This window comes from Mya arenaria, chromosome 13, assembly GCF_026914265.1.
Source record: "Mya arenaria isolate MELC-2E11 chromosome 13, ASM2691426v1".
Lineage (NCBI taxonomy): Eukaryota > Metazoa > Mollusca > Bivalvia > Myida > Myidae > Mya > Mya arenaria.
This window is the reverse complement of record NC_069134.1, coordinates 58,120,191-58,132,945: the sequence shown is the minus strand read 5'-3', so window position 1 is coordinate 58,132,945 and position 12,755 is coordinate 58,120,191. Positions and strand designations below refer to the sequence as shown.

Genomic DNA, 12,755 nt, shown 5'->3' with positions numbered 1-12,755 from the left:
TTCTGTTATGTTGTGAGGTGGCGTTTTGGTATCTGAATTGGTTTCTATTGTTGAATTGATTACTGCTTTGATTGTATTTGTTTATTGAGCATATTTCTGCTTGATTTGCCGCCAAAATATCAACTTGTTCTTTCAGTTCTGCCATATTGACATTACCTATTGCGTTTTTGACTACTTCTGCAAGACTTTGTTCAGAGAAATTTATTTGTGGTGGATTAATTGCATATGCGTTTTCAGATAATTCTGCTGTTTCAATTAATCCCTCAAGTGTTTGTGGAGGATTACGCTTTAAATCAGCCCTAATATGTGGTAGTAATCCACCACTCACTGCACTTAAAATGTTTTCTTGGGAAATGTCGGCAGTGTGTGCTTTTGTATGCACCTCATAAATAAAATCCCTAACTGTTTGTTTTGACCTTTGTCTCATGTGGAATAAATCAGCTAATGTTTGAACCTTGTCTATTTTTTTACCAAAACGTTGTATAAATTTTGTTTTTAATGTATTAAAATCATTTTTTATGTCATCGGACAATGTTGTAAACCAATCAAAGGCAGTACCTATAGCAAGATACATGCCGAAAAATTTGGCGAGAGATGCCATATCGGTTTGAGTAACACGGCCAAAATACTCGAACCTTTCCACCCAAGTTTTAGCATCTACAGTGGGATCATATTTCCCAACTAACTCCACTTTAAAAGGAGGCCTACCTTGTGTTCTGGCAGCTCCTTCCGGCCCGGCTTGAAGTCCAGGGTCTGCCTCGGCTTGCCTGGCTACTTCTTGTCCTCGTTCGGCCATAGTGTTTTCTTCCTTGGATGGGAGAGCTTGAATGGATTCACGTTCTTGTACCAACGGACGTCTTGTGTCTTCGACTGGTCCTTGTGATCTTGTATGTGGCACCCTCAGCATGTGCAACAAGTGGTCAATTTTATGATTTTGGATTCTTCACCAGTTTTCAGCCGTTCGTTTGTTAGTTGTTGTTATTGTTGACTGTATGTCAAAGTCCTGGCTGATTAATATATTATTGTCGTTAAGACCACTTGAGCCTTGGTTTGGAGGGTACCTGGTTTGAAGAGAGCCAAACAGTTGATATTTCAAGTCTCTTTATTTTACATTACTAGTGAATATACATGAAAACAATAATGACTAAATTGGCAGTTTCTGGTAAATGAACACTGATAAATTGTACTTATAAAATAGTATCTTTTATGATAAAACTCGCTTAGCATTTTTGTTGAGAGGTACTTAATAAAAAGGGAATTGGTTAACATACATGTGTTCATTAGCCAGAGTTACATGCCAGTAATGTATAAAAATGATAATGAAACAACAGTACATAACTAATATTAATTGTAATAATATATGAACATAACTTGTTAAACTTATATTAACAGTCAATATTTAAAATATAATTTATCTTTAAATGTTAAATAAAACTTGTACTTAAAATAAAAGAACAGAACTTATATATTTCAATATGTAAGAAAACATGACAAAGTTACTTAAAAATAATATAAGAAAAGTTCTTACCTGGTTTGAAGAGAGCCAAACAGTTGATATTTCAAGTCTGATGGCCTATGCTCAAACCAAGTATAAGTACTCGAAAAGCCAGACGTTGTTGCATAATAAGGTAACAACTTGTCAGTAAATGTTAAGTAGTGTTATACAATAGTTGTCTGGACCAGTAATGAAATATTTGTACAAATGTAATATTGTCAAGGCCAGATGATCAGTCAGACCTTTCAGTTGTAAAATCAATTTGCTTTGAGATTAAAAGTATTGAAATTTGGTTTAAACACAGACATAAGATACTGTACATAAAATACTGTTAACATAAATCTAAAAATATGAAACATCTTGAGATCCTAAAAACATGATAAAACATGAAACTTTATAAAATGATGAAATGATGAGATTGAATATGAATACAATGATGATAATTATAAACACAATATAAATGAGAAATAACCTTGTGAAACTATACAATTAACGGGATGTCTGCTTTGATGGAACTGTACCTGAGTGCCACTGTGTACTTGTTTACAAAGTAATTAATCTTTGTTGGGAAATGTTTTGAGTAAATGCAGCATTGTTTTCATTCTGTACAGCATTCCGGCCATCTAACAAGGGACTGGACGTGGGTAGATTAGGATGGATGACAAACATCGCCAGAAAATAACATCAATCTCTGACGAGAGCCAGTTCGTTATCTCTCTGTGTTGTCAACGAGCTTGGAACTTGGTGCTGGTCATTTCACTGATTGGTTTTGAGGACCACCACAGCTGATCAAAATTCCACATGTTTGAATTTGACAGTTTAAGGGATCTCCCCCATTATTGGCAAGTACTGGTAGCAATTTTAGGGGAAAACATTTGCCTGGCTGAATGCAATCACAGCAAATAATCACTCAATAACTGAAAGCTTGTACCATAAGGAAAATTGCTATTTAATAAATGTTCAACTCTTGTCTTTGAAGTATAAAAGTTTGAACTGCATAAGTAAGTGATGACAGGGCATGCGTAACTGACAATTCTGCGATACAATTGGTACTTTCGGATGACAATACAGCACCATAATCAGTGTTGGTTATCTAAGGACTGAAATCAATATTGGTACATTTTGCCAGGAATCAGCATTATTCTGAAAACAACAACAACAAAACCAGTTGAATGATTAATTTAACGCTGATTTAATTGAAATTGCATGTTGGTTCCAATTTATGAGAAAATTTGTTTATTTGCTTAGCGAGTTGGGTTCACAATTACAAATGATACCAGAGCCTGATTATTTCAAAACTAAAGCACAAGTGAGATTGCATAAAATTGTTCATTGCACTATAAAACATATTTTCTGAAGATTACTGAAGATTAAACTATTTTCGAAATGTAAGGTATTACAAATATTAAATTTTGTGCCAAGTTACTAGGTTTTTCATTAAGAATTATATTCTAGAATTACAAATTCTGCTAATGACAAGCACATTTCAGGAACTCCTATCTGCAACTGTAAATAATTCCTCCAGCCAGTGAAAGTCATCATTTATCTCGCATGCCCGACACCGATGTCCAGATAATGATCTACCCCTGTAGTGTCCCGGCACAAAAGGTGTGCCTGACCTCTGACTACACACTGTCAAAAGGTCACAGGGTTCAGCTCATGGTCATTGTAGTTGACATTGTGAATCTGCTTGTGATTTTCTCATTACCAGGGTGAGGGAAAGGGGTTCTCAGTATAAGTGACATTGATTTCTTAAGAATTTTTTTGGCAGAAAAGATATGAAAATATTTTTTAACCTATAAAAGACTAAGCTATTTTCAGCTTCAACACTTGTGAACTATTTAAGATTTGTATTTTAATGATGCAATTCTTGGCCAAAATTTCAACTTGATGGAATTTTGTAGAAAGATGCAATGCTGAAATTTTGGCCAAGTATTTTCATATTTTTTCTTACAAAAAAGTTACACTTACGGTTTGTTTACATTGGTTGTGACCCGTAGTGACCCATGAGAGAACCCCATTAAGTCACGTGATTCCTCACCCTGATTACTATGGTAACCAGAACCATTGTGAAACTGCTCCTGATTTTCTCATTACTACCTTAGAAGCTTTGATTGCACTGCTTCTCTTTCTAGCTCGGGTGCTCTATGGATGTGCAAGATACTGTTGACTGGTTATACAACATAAATTGCATAAAAAAATAAGTATCAACTTCATAACCATATCTTGCATCTTGTACTATGGCATTATCAATCGTTCAGCCATCTCCTCCATGCGACCAGTCTCGGATGAATGCCAAGTAGTTTGTTAAATTCAAAGTAATGATATTAATTATTGTGTTTTAACATGTTATTATTATAAAAGTCAAATTGATTCCCGGTGAAGTGTATTATTGTATGAACAAGAGAGACTCTGCAGAGTTAAAAAACCTTAACTGCTGAATTGAAATAACTACGCAATCTACTTGCAGCAAAGTTATATATAAAGAATTCTGGCACTGTACACCATCCATATACATTCGAACACTGGCAACATGGGTACTTAATTTCATGGGAACATCTTGGAATGACTACACCAAGGCTAACACAAAACCTCAACTTGTTTTTCCTAAAAAACCAACAACGTACCAGCAGATAAACGACAAACGCAGATTGTTTTGTTCATGTCTAATCTGGAGCATCACATGTTATGTACAGTCTGTATAAAATAAAACCATATATTCAAATAAATATGAGACATTTAGACGAGCAAAATCTTACAGACAAAACAAGAAGTTTCTCTCAATAAGAATGTGTACATATATATATATATATATATATCTTAACAACAGTGAATGACTTTTTCAAAGGAATCTTAAAAATTAACAATTTTCGTCCTTAACTTCATGCAATAAATAATTAATGCAGATTTCATTTAATCCAAAAACAAGAGAGGGAACGTAAACGCTCATTTATTTTTTTCAGTGGATTTTGAGCCATATTTTAACAATCAATAAAACTAGAGTTATTGGCCTTGCTAAACATGTGTGTGTTGTCTCTGACAACATGTATACCAAATTTCATTCAAATAATTTGAACACTTTATGAGTAAGGGTTTAAATTTTGCACAACGCCGAAATTGACACTTTGGCTATCACATTACTTTGAAAAAAGGTTCTGCAAAAAATGGACAAGATCAAAATAATACACATTAAAATTCTGTCTCCGTAGTTTAAAGACAGATTATTAACTTCAAAAACTTATGGTGTAATTGTATTGCTAAGGTCCAAGAATATAAATTAAAATTGCATTAAATGGTTTTTCTTTTTAAACATGCAACAAATGATGAATTATGATTGCCAAAACTTTAATACAATGAATTTACATTCTGATTTCATATAATATATCAGACAAAAGGGTCCAAGGAATCAAGGTTCATAATAAGATACAGTCAAAACTCGCTATGTCAAACTCTGTTATCCTGATGTTGTGTTTATGTCAAACCTTTTTCGAATGTGTTCCCAATGGTCCAAGTTCCCAACGACTTTGACATAGCGAGTTTTTAATGTATGAAACTGCTGTGTTAATTTTTTTCTGACAAAATATATTTGAAGGCATCCCAAGTATATTGTTTAAAGTAATTTTCTGGTCAGCTTCATATAAGAAAAATCTTTGGAGACTCACACATCATACTATCTACATTCATTATAAAATGTATAAGTACAAATACATCCTATATAATAAATATAAAAGATGTTACGATGAACGTAAAACACGTGTACAAGTAATCAGCACTTGCTGCCTCAAAAAATCGTGAACATTTATAAATAAAACAGCAAGTTGGGTTAAAAGCTGCACTCTCACAGATCGACATTTTTGACAACTTTTTTTTTATTTTTTGTCTGCAATGATTCAATTTTTGTGCAAATGTCTGGAAAACAGGGAAACAAGACTGATGACAAGAACAGATCAAAGTTTGTCATATTTCTGTTTCAAAATTGATGTTTTATTTCTAAAAGCATTACTAACGCATTCAGAAAAATGGAAATTTTCTGAAGTATTCCAGACAATTGAGATCTGTTCTATTGATGTTATCTTATATGAAGGCATCGATGCAAAAATCAATAGTTTCTGAGACAAAAATTAAAACAAATGTCAAAACTGTCAATCTGTGAGATTGCAACTTTAAAATGATAGCAAAATTATTTCATCACGATACTGACAAATCACATAAACTGAGCATTAGCAAGTATCTAAAATATTTACAAGATTTTTTGCAAATCTCGGTATTTTTCTCCGAATAAATAATGTTCTTTCATCTAGAAAAATTTACTAGTCTTATCATTACCGCTATTGCATTTTATCTAACACAAGCATCTGCTATGGTGGTGTATTTTTCTTATCTTTTAAATGAAATATCAACTTCTGAGACATGTGTCTCTAGAAATTATCTAAAAATCATACGGAGCCAGTGGGGGTCCAGAAAAAGGTGTTTAATGTTCAGTTATATTCTTAAATTACATGACTTAACTTCTTATATTTTTTTTGGCTTGATGTACCGTTAATGCAGATGTTTCTGATCGCAATCTTACGAGTAATTTTCAGATCGCAGCATTAATGAACAAATGACTATAAAAGACTCACAATTCTTGTTTCTTCATGATATTTGTAATTTTTCTGAGAATTTGATCTTCACGATTTTTTGGCTTATCAACATGGCCACGATCTTTTATCATTGCATTTTGACAATGAAATATGGTGTCACAAACTTTAAACCTCAAGAAAAATTTGCCAAAACTGAAAAAATCTAAAAAGAAGGGCATCGCGAAATTAAAACATACAATTTTTAACTGACATGAAAGATAATATTTCCTGAATTTCCTGTTTCAAACTTGATTGTGTTTCGATAGCAAGGATGTTCATAATATTTAAGATTTATAGACAAAGAATTAACCAACTTCTTCATCACCTGATTTTCAAATTTCAGATACAATTAAACACCTAAAAAATCTTTTTAAAAATATCTCTCCAAAGTTTGTAATTTATAATACCGCTTTCTACTCATTCAAAAAGATTCTGCAAGCAAGAGCCATCAATTAAAAGTTTAAAAAATTGTTATTCAATTTCATAATGAGACTTAATGCAAAGTTGTTTGATGAATTAATTTATAAATACATCAGTATTCAGGGTTTGGTCCTTGGTTAAATGAAAACTCATTAACTTATTTTCTTATCAATCACGAAGAGGATGCCACGATAAAAAAGTTCTCTTCAGAATTTAGAATAAACCATGCTTTGAGGATGACTCCGTTTATGAGAGCTTATATTATTTCTGAGTACCAAGAAATGATAAAGTTATCATAACTCCCCAGAGGTTTATCAAAAATTGAGGGTTATCTGTCCTTATCTGATCCTTATCCCATCCGCTTCATTTACTCATGATGGAATATTAGCTTAATGTGTCATTGCTAAAGGATATAGTTTCCAGCTTTCTACAAAATATTAGCCAAACCTTATTTTATCAGTACCATCTTTAATCTTTGATTTCCTAGTTCAAATCCCCATGTATCTTCTTAGAAAGATGGCAGACTAATAACTGTAATCCATTGGGTGTCTTTTAAAAAAATCTCATGATAGAACATTGGCCTTTGTGTCGTTGGTAAGGCAAATATAAATGAATTGCTAGATTTTCAACAATTTTATTTTATATGGTGGCGGATCAACATTTTATTATTTTCTTAGATGACTTTCACAAATATAATGTGTTCATGCTCTTTTTTATTGCATAAGAGGCCATATACATGTTTCTAGACAAACCACAAACACGATTGTAACATGTTTACATCGACACTGTAGGTATGATTAAACGCCGTTCCCGAACAGTGCCGGACTGATACGCAAATACAGACCCAAGTTCAACATTTTTATTTGATAAAATTTGAGGGGCAGCGGAAAAAGAGGCCCAGGAGTCAGGGATGAAAATCTAGCAATCAATTTAAATTCACCTAAAGGATATATTTTCCAGATTTCCTACACAATATTAGCCAAACATTACCATCTTTTAATCTTCAATGATTATCTAGTTCAAATCCCCCATGTATCTTCATAGAAAGACGGCAGGGATGGCGGACTCATATCCGGATCTTCTAGCCCCATAAACTCCGACATTTGTCCTTTAATCCTGGCATTAAGTCAGGCATCATGAATTTCAATCTGATATTTTATTCTGCGGAATTATTTACAAGGAGTGAGGTACATAATTTAGATGGTATCAGATCCCCCAGGCCGGGTTTTGAAGTCTTGAAGTGAAACACAGATACATTTTGTTCGGGAACTTCCTCATACATGCCTTACTTAAGTTTTCCACTCAGATTTATCTACAACTATCTGTTTAATAGCATCACAAGTGTGCTTTAAAATAGTATTAACCACAAAATTTCAAACAAAATAAGAAGAATTTTTTTGGTGAAAAAATGTTCATAGCCTTTTTTTTAGTTCTATAAAAACCTGTTAATCGTAAATGATAATTTATCATTTGAAATGTAAAATATATTTAAATGTGAGGAATAACTTTTCATAGCAATGACATTAGATTTGTGATTTTCTGACTTAAGTTACTTTCCAATTTCCAAATAAAAGTACCGTCATCTCCCTTGTCTTATGATATATTAATAACTTAATAATTTTCTTAAATACTTTATTTTCATCAATTTTATTGAAAAAAAAACCACACAATTATTTTATGCTAAAAACTCTTAAAATATTTTTCTTTAATACTATGACACTTCTAGGAAATCTTCTTGAGTTAGGATACATTTTAGATGTTTCATAAATACAAGCCCTGGCTTTTCTCTATACCAAATTTTTAAAACTCTTAACACCTCAATTTCTGGGGGAAAATAGCTTAAATATATGAATTTGGATTCAAGAACATTCACTCGGTAAAAAGTATAAATTGGGCATAATTAATAAGTTTTTTCACATTGGTAAAAGGCCTAAAGATCTCACCCATATGATAGAAAGGAAAAATAGCAGGAAGTTCTTTTACATGTCACGTTATAACATTATATTTTATCTATAGACACATGCCAGACCTTTCTGTCAAACAATTGTGTAATTTACTGCATGTTCCGCCCAAAGAAGGGACCTGGGTCCCTTAACATTTATAAACAACCATAGGTACTGGGGCGGCATGTATTTTGCTTATGAATATTCAAATCTTGAAATTGTGTCAAACATACCAGTTGGGATATATTTTTTGATTAAGATAAAGGAAAAGAAATGTCAACCACTAATAAATCATTATATTTGTTACATATCATGGATTGTTGCAGTTTAATGGGCACATAAGATTGTTGCAGTTTAATGGCCACATAAGATTGTTACAGTTTAATGGGCACAAGAGCTTGCTGGAGTTTAATGGGCACAATAGATTGTTACATTTAATGGGCACAAAATATTGTTGAAGTTTTATGGGCACAATCGATTGTTGAAGTTTAATGGGCGCAAGATATTGATAAAGTTTAATTGGCACAGGAGACGAAAAAATGTACAAATACATACCATAGCATTTGATACTTATTCTTTAAATATTTAAAATATTTAAGGTATCGGATACACAAAGTGTGAAATTTGTCTGCCTGGTGATCACATGCTATTTTGGTACCATCAGAAAGGGTATATGTGCAGAAATAGGACATTTCACATCCAGTTTCTGTTGAAATAAACAGCAAAAATATACAAACTGTAACAACTTTATGTACGATGTATTTTCAGGCATTTATTTTACAAGCAAATACCCTTTAAACAAAACCCAAAATTGTATGGGTGTAAAAATGAACATTAAGGTCAATTAATCTGGAGTTATCAGAGAACTATCTTATTTGTGGGTCAGATTCAATAAATCTGCACAAACTAATTCTGAATGTTTTTAAAGATATTTAATTATGGGATAAACTTTCAAAACTAACATACATGTATATGATCCATATTGAGCACTATGATTGGTTATGAAAATAAATACATGAAATAAATGATCTACTTCCAGTTCCAAAATTAGCATATATCAATAATACATATTTTTGTTCAGTTTTTCCCAACAGACTCACCAAAACACTTGTGAACCCAAATAGTTTTTTAAGCCTCTTCAGTGGTCATTTTTTTTTTATTTTTCATTTTGGACCTAGGAAGTAAAAATACAAAATTGACCTACATGGACCTACCCACACTTTAATAATTGGGTAAAGAAATGCCAAATAAACTATTCATTAATTGAGGCCTTTTCAACAATAATGCCATCTGCCAATGCTAGATATATTTTCAGCACAATCAGTTAAACCACAGTATATTTCATTATTTTTTTTATTTCAAATTCATTTAATTATATTAAACCTGCTTCTCAAAGTTAAAAAAAACATCTTTCTTACTATACATACATGTATAATATATAAACAATCAGATCTATTTTTTGTAACGGCATATACATATATCATATGTTCCTATCTAACTACATGCAACCGAATGATAGTTCAATAATTTATCAATGACAGATGTAGATGATTGAAATTATATAAATTCTTAAAGGGACTCTCCGATGTATTTTCAAGGCCAGACATTGAAAAATTGAATTTCGTGAGTAATGTGAGCTAACATTATTGTAAATGGTCATCCTGAATTTAAATCAAGGATTTTAATAATTTAAATCAAGGATTTTAATAAAATTTCATAGTTTGAAAATGTGGCAGAATTTTTTTTATGTTGCCCAAAGGCGTAGAGCAATTAATTGTCAATGTTTATAATTGTGTTGTCGTTTTCTTCACTTGAATTCAACAAATATTGACATCAGAGTTATGGCCCTTGCAATTAATGTGCCTATAGTCTCTTGCAAGTTTCATTTGAATATGTTGACAGGTTTTTTAATACGGCCAAGGTCGAGTTTTGACACCAACAAAACCAAGAGAACACAAAATACTCAGACTTTCTTTTTATAGAAAAACAGACGATATAATAAATTAATAAAATGACAAATGACTAAATTCATCTTTAACGGATTTTGAAACATTTCTACGTAAATACTATATCTGTGGGAGAGTCCCTCAAAGACTACCTCAAATTATACAATAAGCACACTTGGTCAACTTGGTCCATTAAATCATTAGATAATTAAATAAAATCTGAGACAAATCAATGCTTAAAAGGTGGCGTACACCAATCTGACAATAAATACTGCACAAGTTTCAAACGATAGTAGAATCTTTTGTTCGTTTTCTAGTCAATTCATCATGTAAAGCACTAACTGCATTGAACAACATTTGAAACTTTGGACGACTAAACGGTTTTCTACTCCAGCACTTTAACATGAGCTCGTACACTTGGTTAGGCGTGTGTTCTGGACACACGAGGTTCTTGCCCTCTTTGAGGTATTCAACCACTTCCTCGTGCGTCATTCCGTAGTACGGCTGAAGTGCGAAGGAGAATATTTCCCAGAGAATAACACCATAAGACCACACGTCTGATTCTACCGAAAATTTGTTATAAAGTATAGATTCTAATGGCATCCAACGAATCGGTATTGCGTCATTATCACTTCCCTTGTAATACTCCAATCTATGCACGCTTCGCGCTAAGCCAAAGTCTGAGATTTTTACAATGAGATTATCTGTAATTAGACAGTTTCTTGTGGCCAAGTCTCGATGAACATAATTCTTCTCAGAAAGGTAAACCATTCCTGCAGCGATCTGCCGAGAAATGTCCAACTGGTCTGTAATGTCTAAAGTCACTATTTCACCTTCGATAAATTGTAAGTTTCTTTTTCGAAAGTTAATATACATTTCTGGACTACACATCCTCAAATAACCGTTTAAATCTCCTCTACTCATATACTCAAATAACAAACACATTGGTTTTCCGATTGCACATACCCCTAAAAATTTAACAATATTTGGGTGGTCAAATTCCGCCATTAACGATGCCTCTCTTTCAAAGTCAGTCTGCAGATCGTCTGATGCATCTTCCTTAAGCATCTTAACAGCAATTAGACCATCATCCTTTTTACACAAATTTGGCGCCTTTGCCTTAAACACACGCCCAAATGCACCTTGACCTATATCCTTGACATAAATTATGTCATTTCTAGGATATTCAAATGCCTCGAGTTTTGGATTCATCCTGACTGGTTCTTCGACCACATGGTACGACATGTTCGCTGGAAGTTTTTGAATGTCGATCTCAAGGTCGTCTTGAGGTGTGTTTTTATACTTGACGCTTTTCCGCTTGCTTATGACAAGATGGTAGCAAAGTACGCCAACGAGTATGAAGACGAACACTCCAACGGCGCTGACGACGGTGATGATTACAATGGTTTGCCATGAAACAGGCTGATCCTCGTCTATCCGCGCTGAAATTTCCTTGTCACCTAAAAAAAACAAAAAAAAACATGTTTCATTATTTTTTTAAAATATATAGAGTGTTAATTGTATTTTTATTTTTAGTAACAGTGACCTTCACCTTGACTCCACCAAGGAAGTTAATAACCGAAGTTATTGAGAACACCAGCTTTATTCTAACCTGCTAAAGATATCATCATTCTTATAACCTGGTTTTCATTGAATATGGAAGGAAAAAAAGAGAGAAAAAGTTCATACTGGAATAAGTTTATAGATTCAAAAGATGACCACTGGGCCCATTCTGCATATGATACAAAGATGTCTTGATCTAACCAAGGCATCCCTTAAATTAATACCTAGCTGATCTGCATGGAAGTTTGATGCATGGTCAGTTCCTCAAGCCGTACAAGTGGGATCTCCAGTTTCCCCTACACCATGAGACCATATTCTCAAATAACAATTACAGGGCTGATTAATATATTGTTGCAAAAGCCTTTTTCTCTGTTTTTGTTTTTTTAAATAATCAAAATATTGAGCTAACATGCCAATGTCTATGTTTTTATCTGTGGAGCAAAGGATATAGCACAATAATTACTATAGCCAGAATAATGGGCCTTGTTTAACATGTGCATAATGTCTCTGGAAAAAGATAGTTCCAAAATGGCGATGTTTTGTTGAAAGAAGCTGATCTGAATAAGTTTTTCATGAAACACTAGTGTCATAAGAGAAAGGTATAACCTACCAACAATTCATGTGTAACCATTGTGTTTTTATTTAACAATGCACTGTTAAATATTGTGGAATTACAGTCGAAGAATATATTTTACAATATGAATCAGCCGCCTTTAGGCGCTACTTGACTCGCGTACTTATGAATAGCGGACAAAAGGTCTATTTT

At 32.9% G+C, this 12,755-nt stretch overlaps 1 protein-coding gene across 1 annotated transcript in view; it reads right to left on the bottom strand.

Moving 5' to 3' along the window:
* Window positions 1-4,172: 4,172 nt before the first annotated feature.
* The window catches only part of LOC128214473 (muscle, skeletal receptor tyrosine protein kinase-like), a 57,810-nt gene continuing 49,227 nt past the window's right edge, over window positions 4,173-12,755 (bottom strand). Inside the window, exon 10 of the mRNA XM_052920961.1 lies at window positions 4,173-11,886. Within this exon, the coding sequence (XP_052776921.1) occupies window positions 10,709-11,886 (1,178 nt within the window). The 3' untranslated portion in view covers window positions 4,173-10,708. The remainder of the gene's footprint in view (window positions 11,887-12,755) is intronic.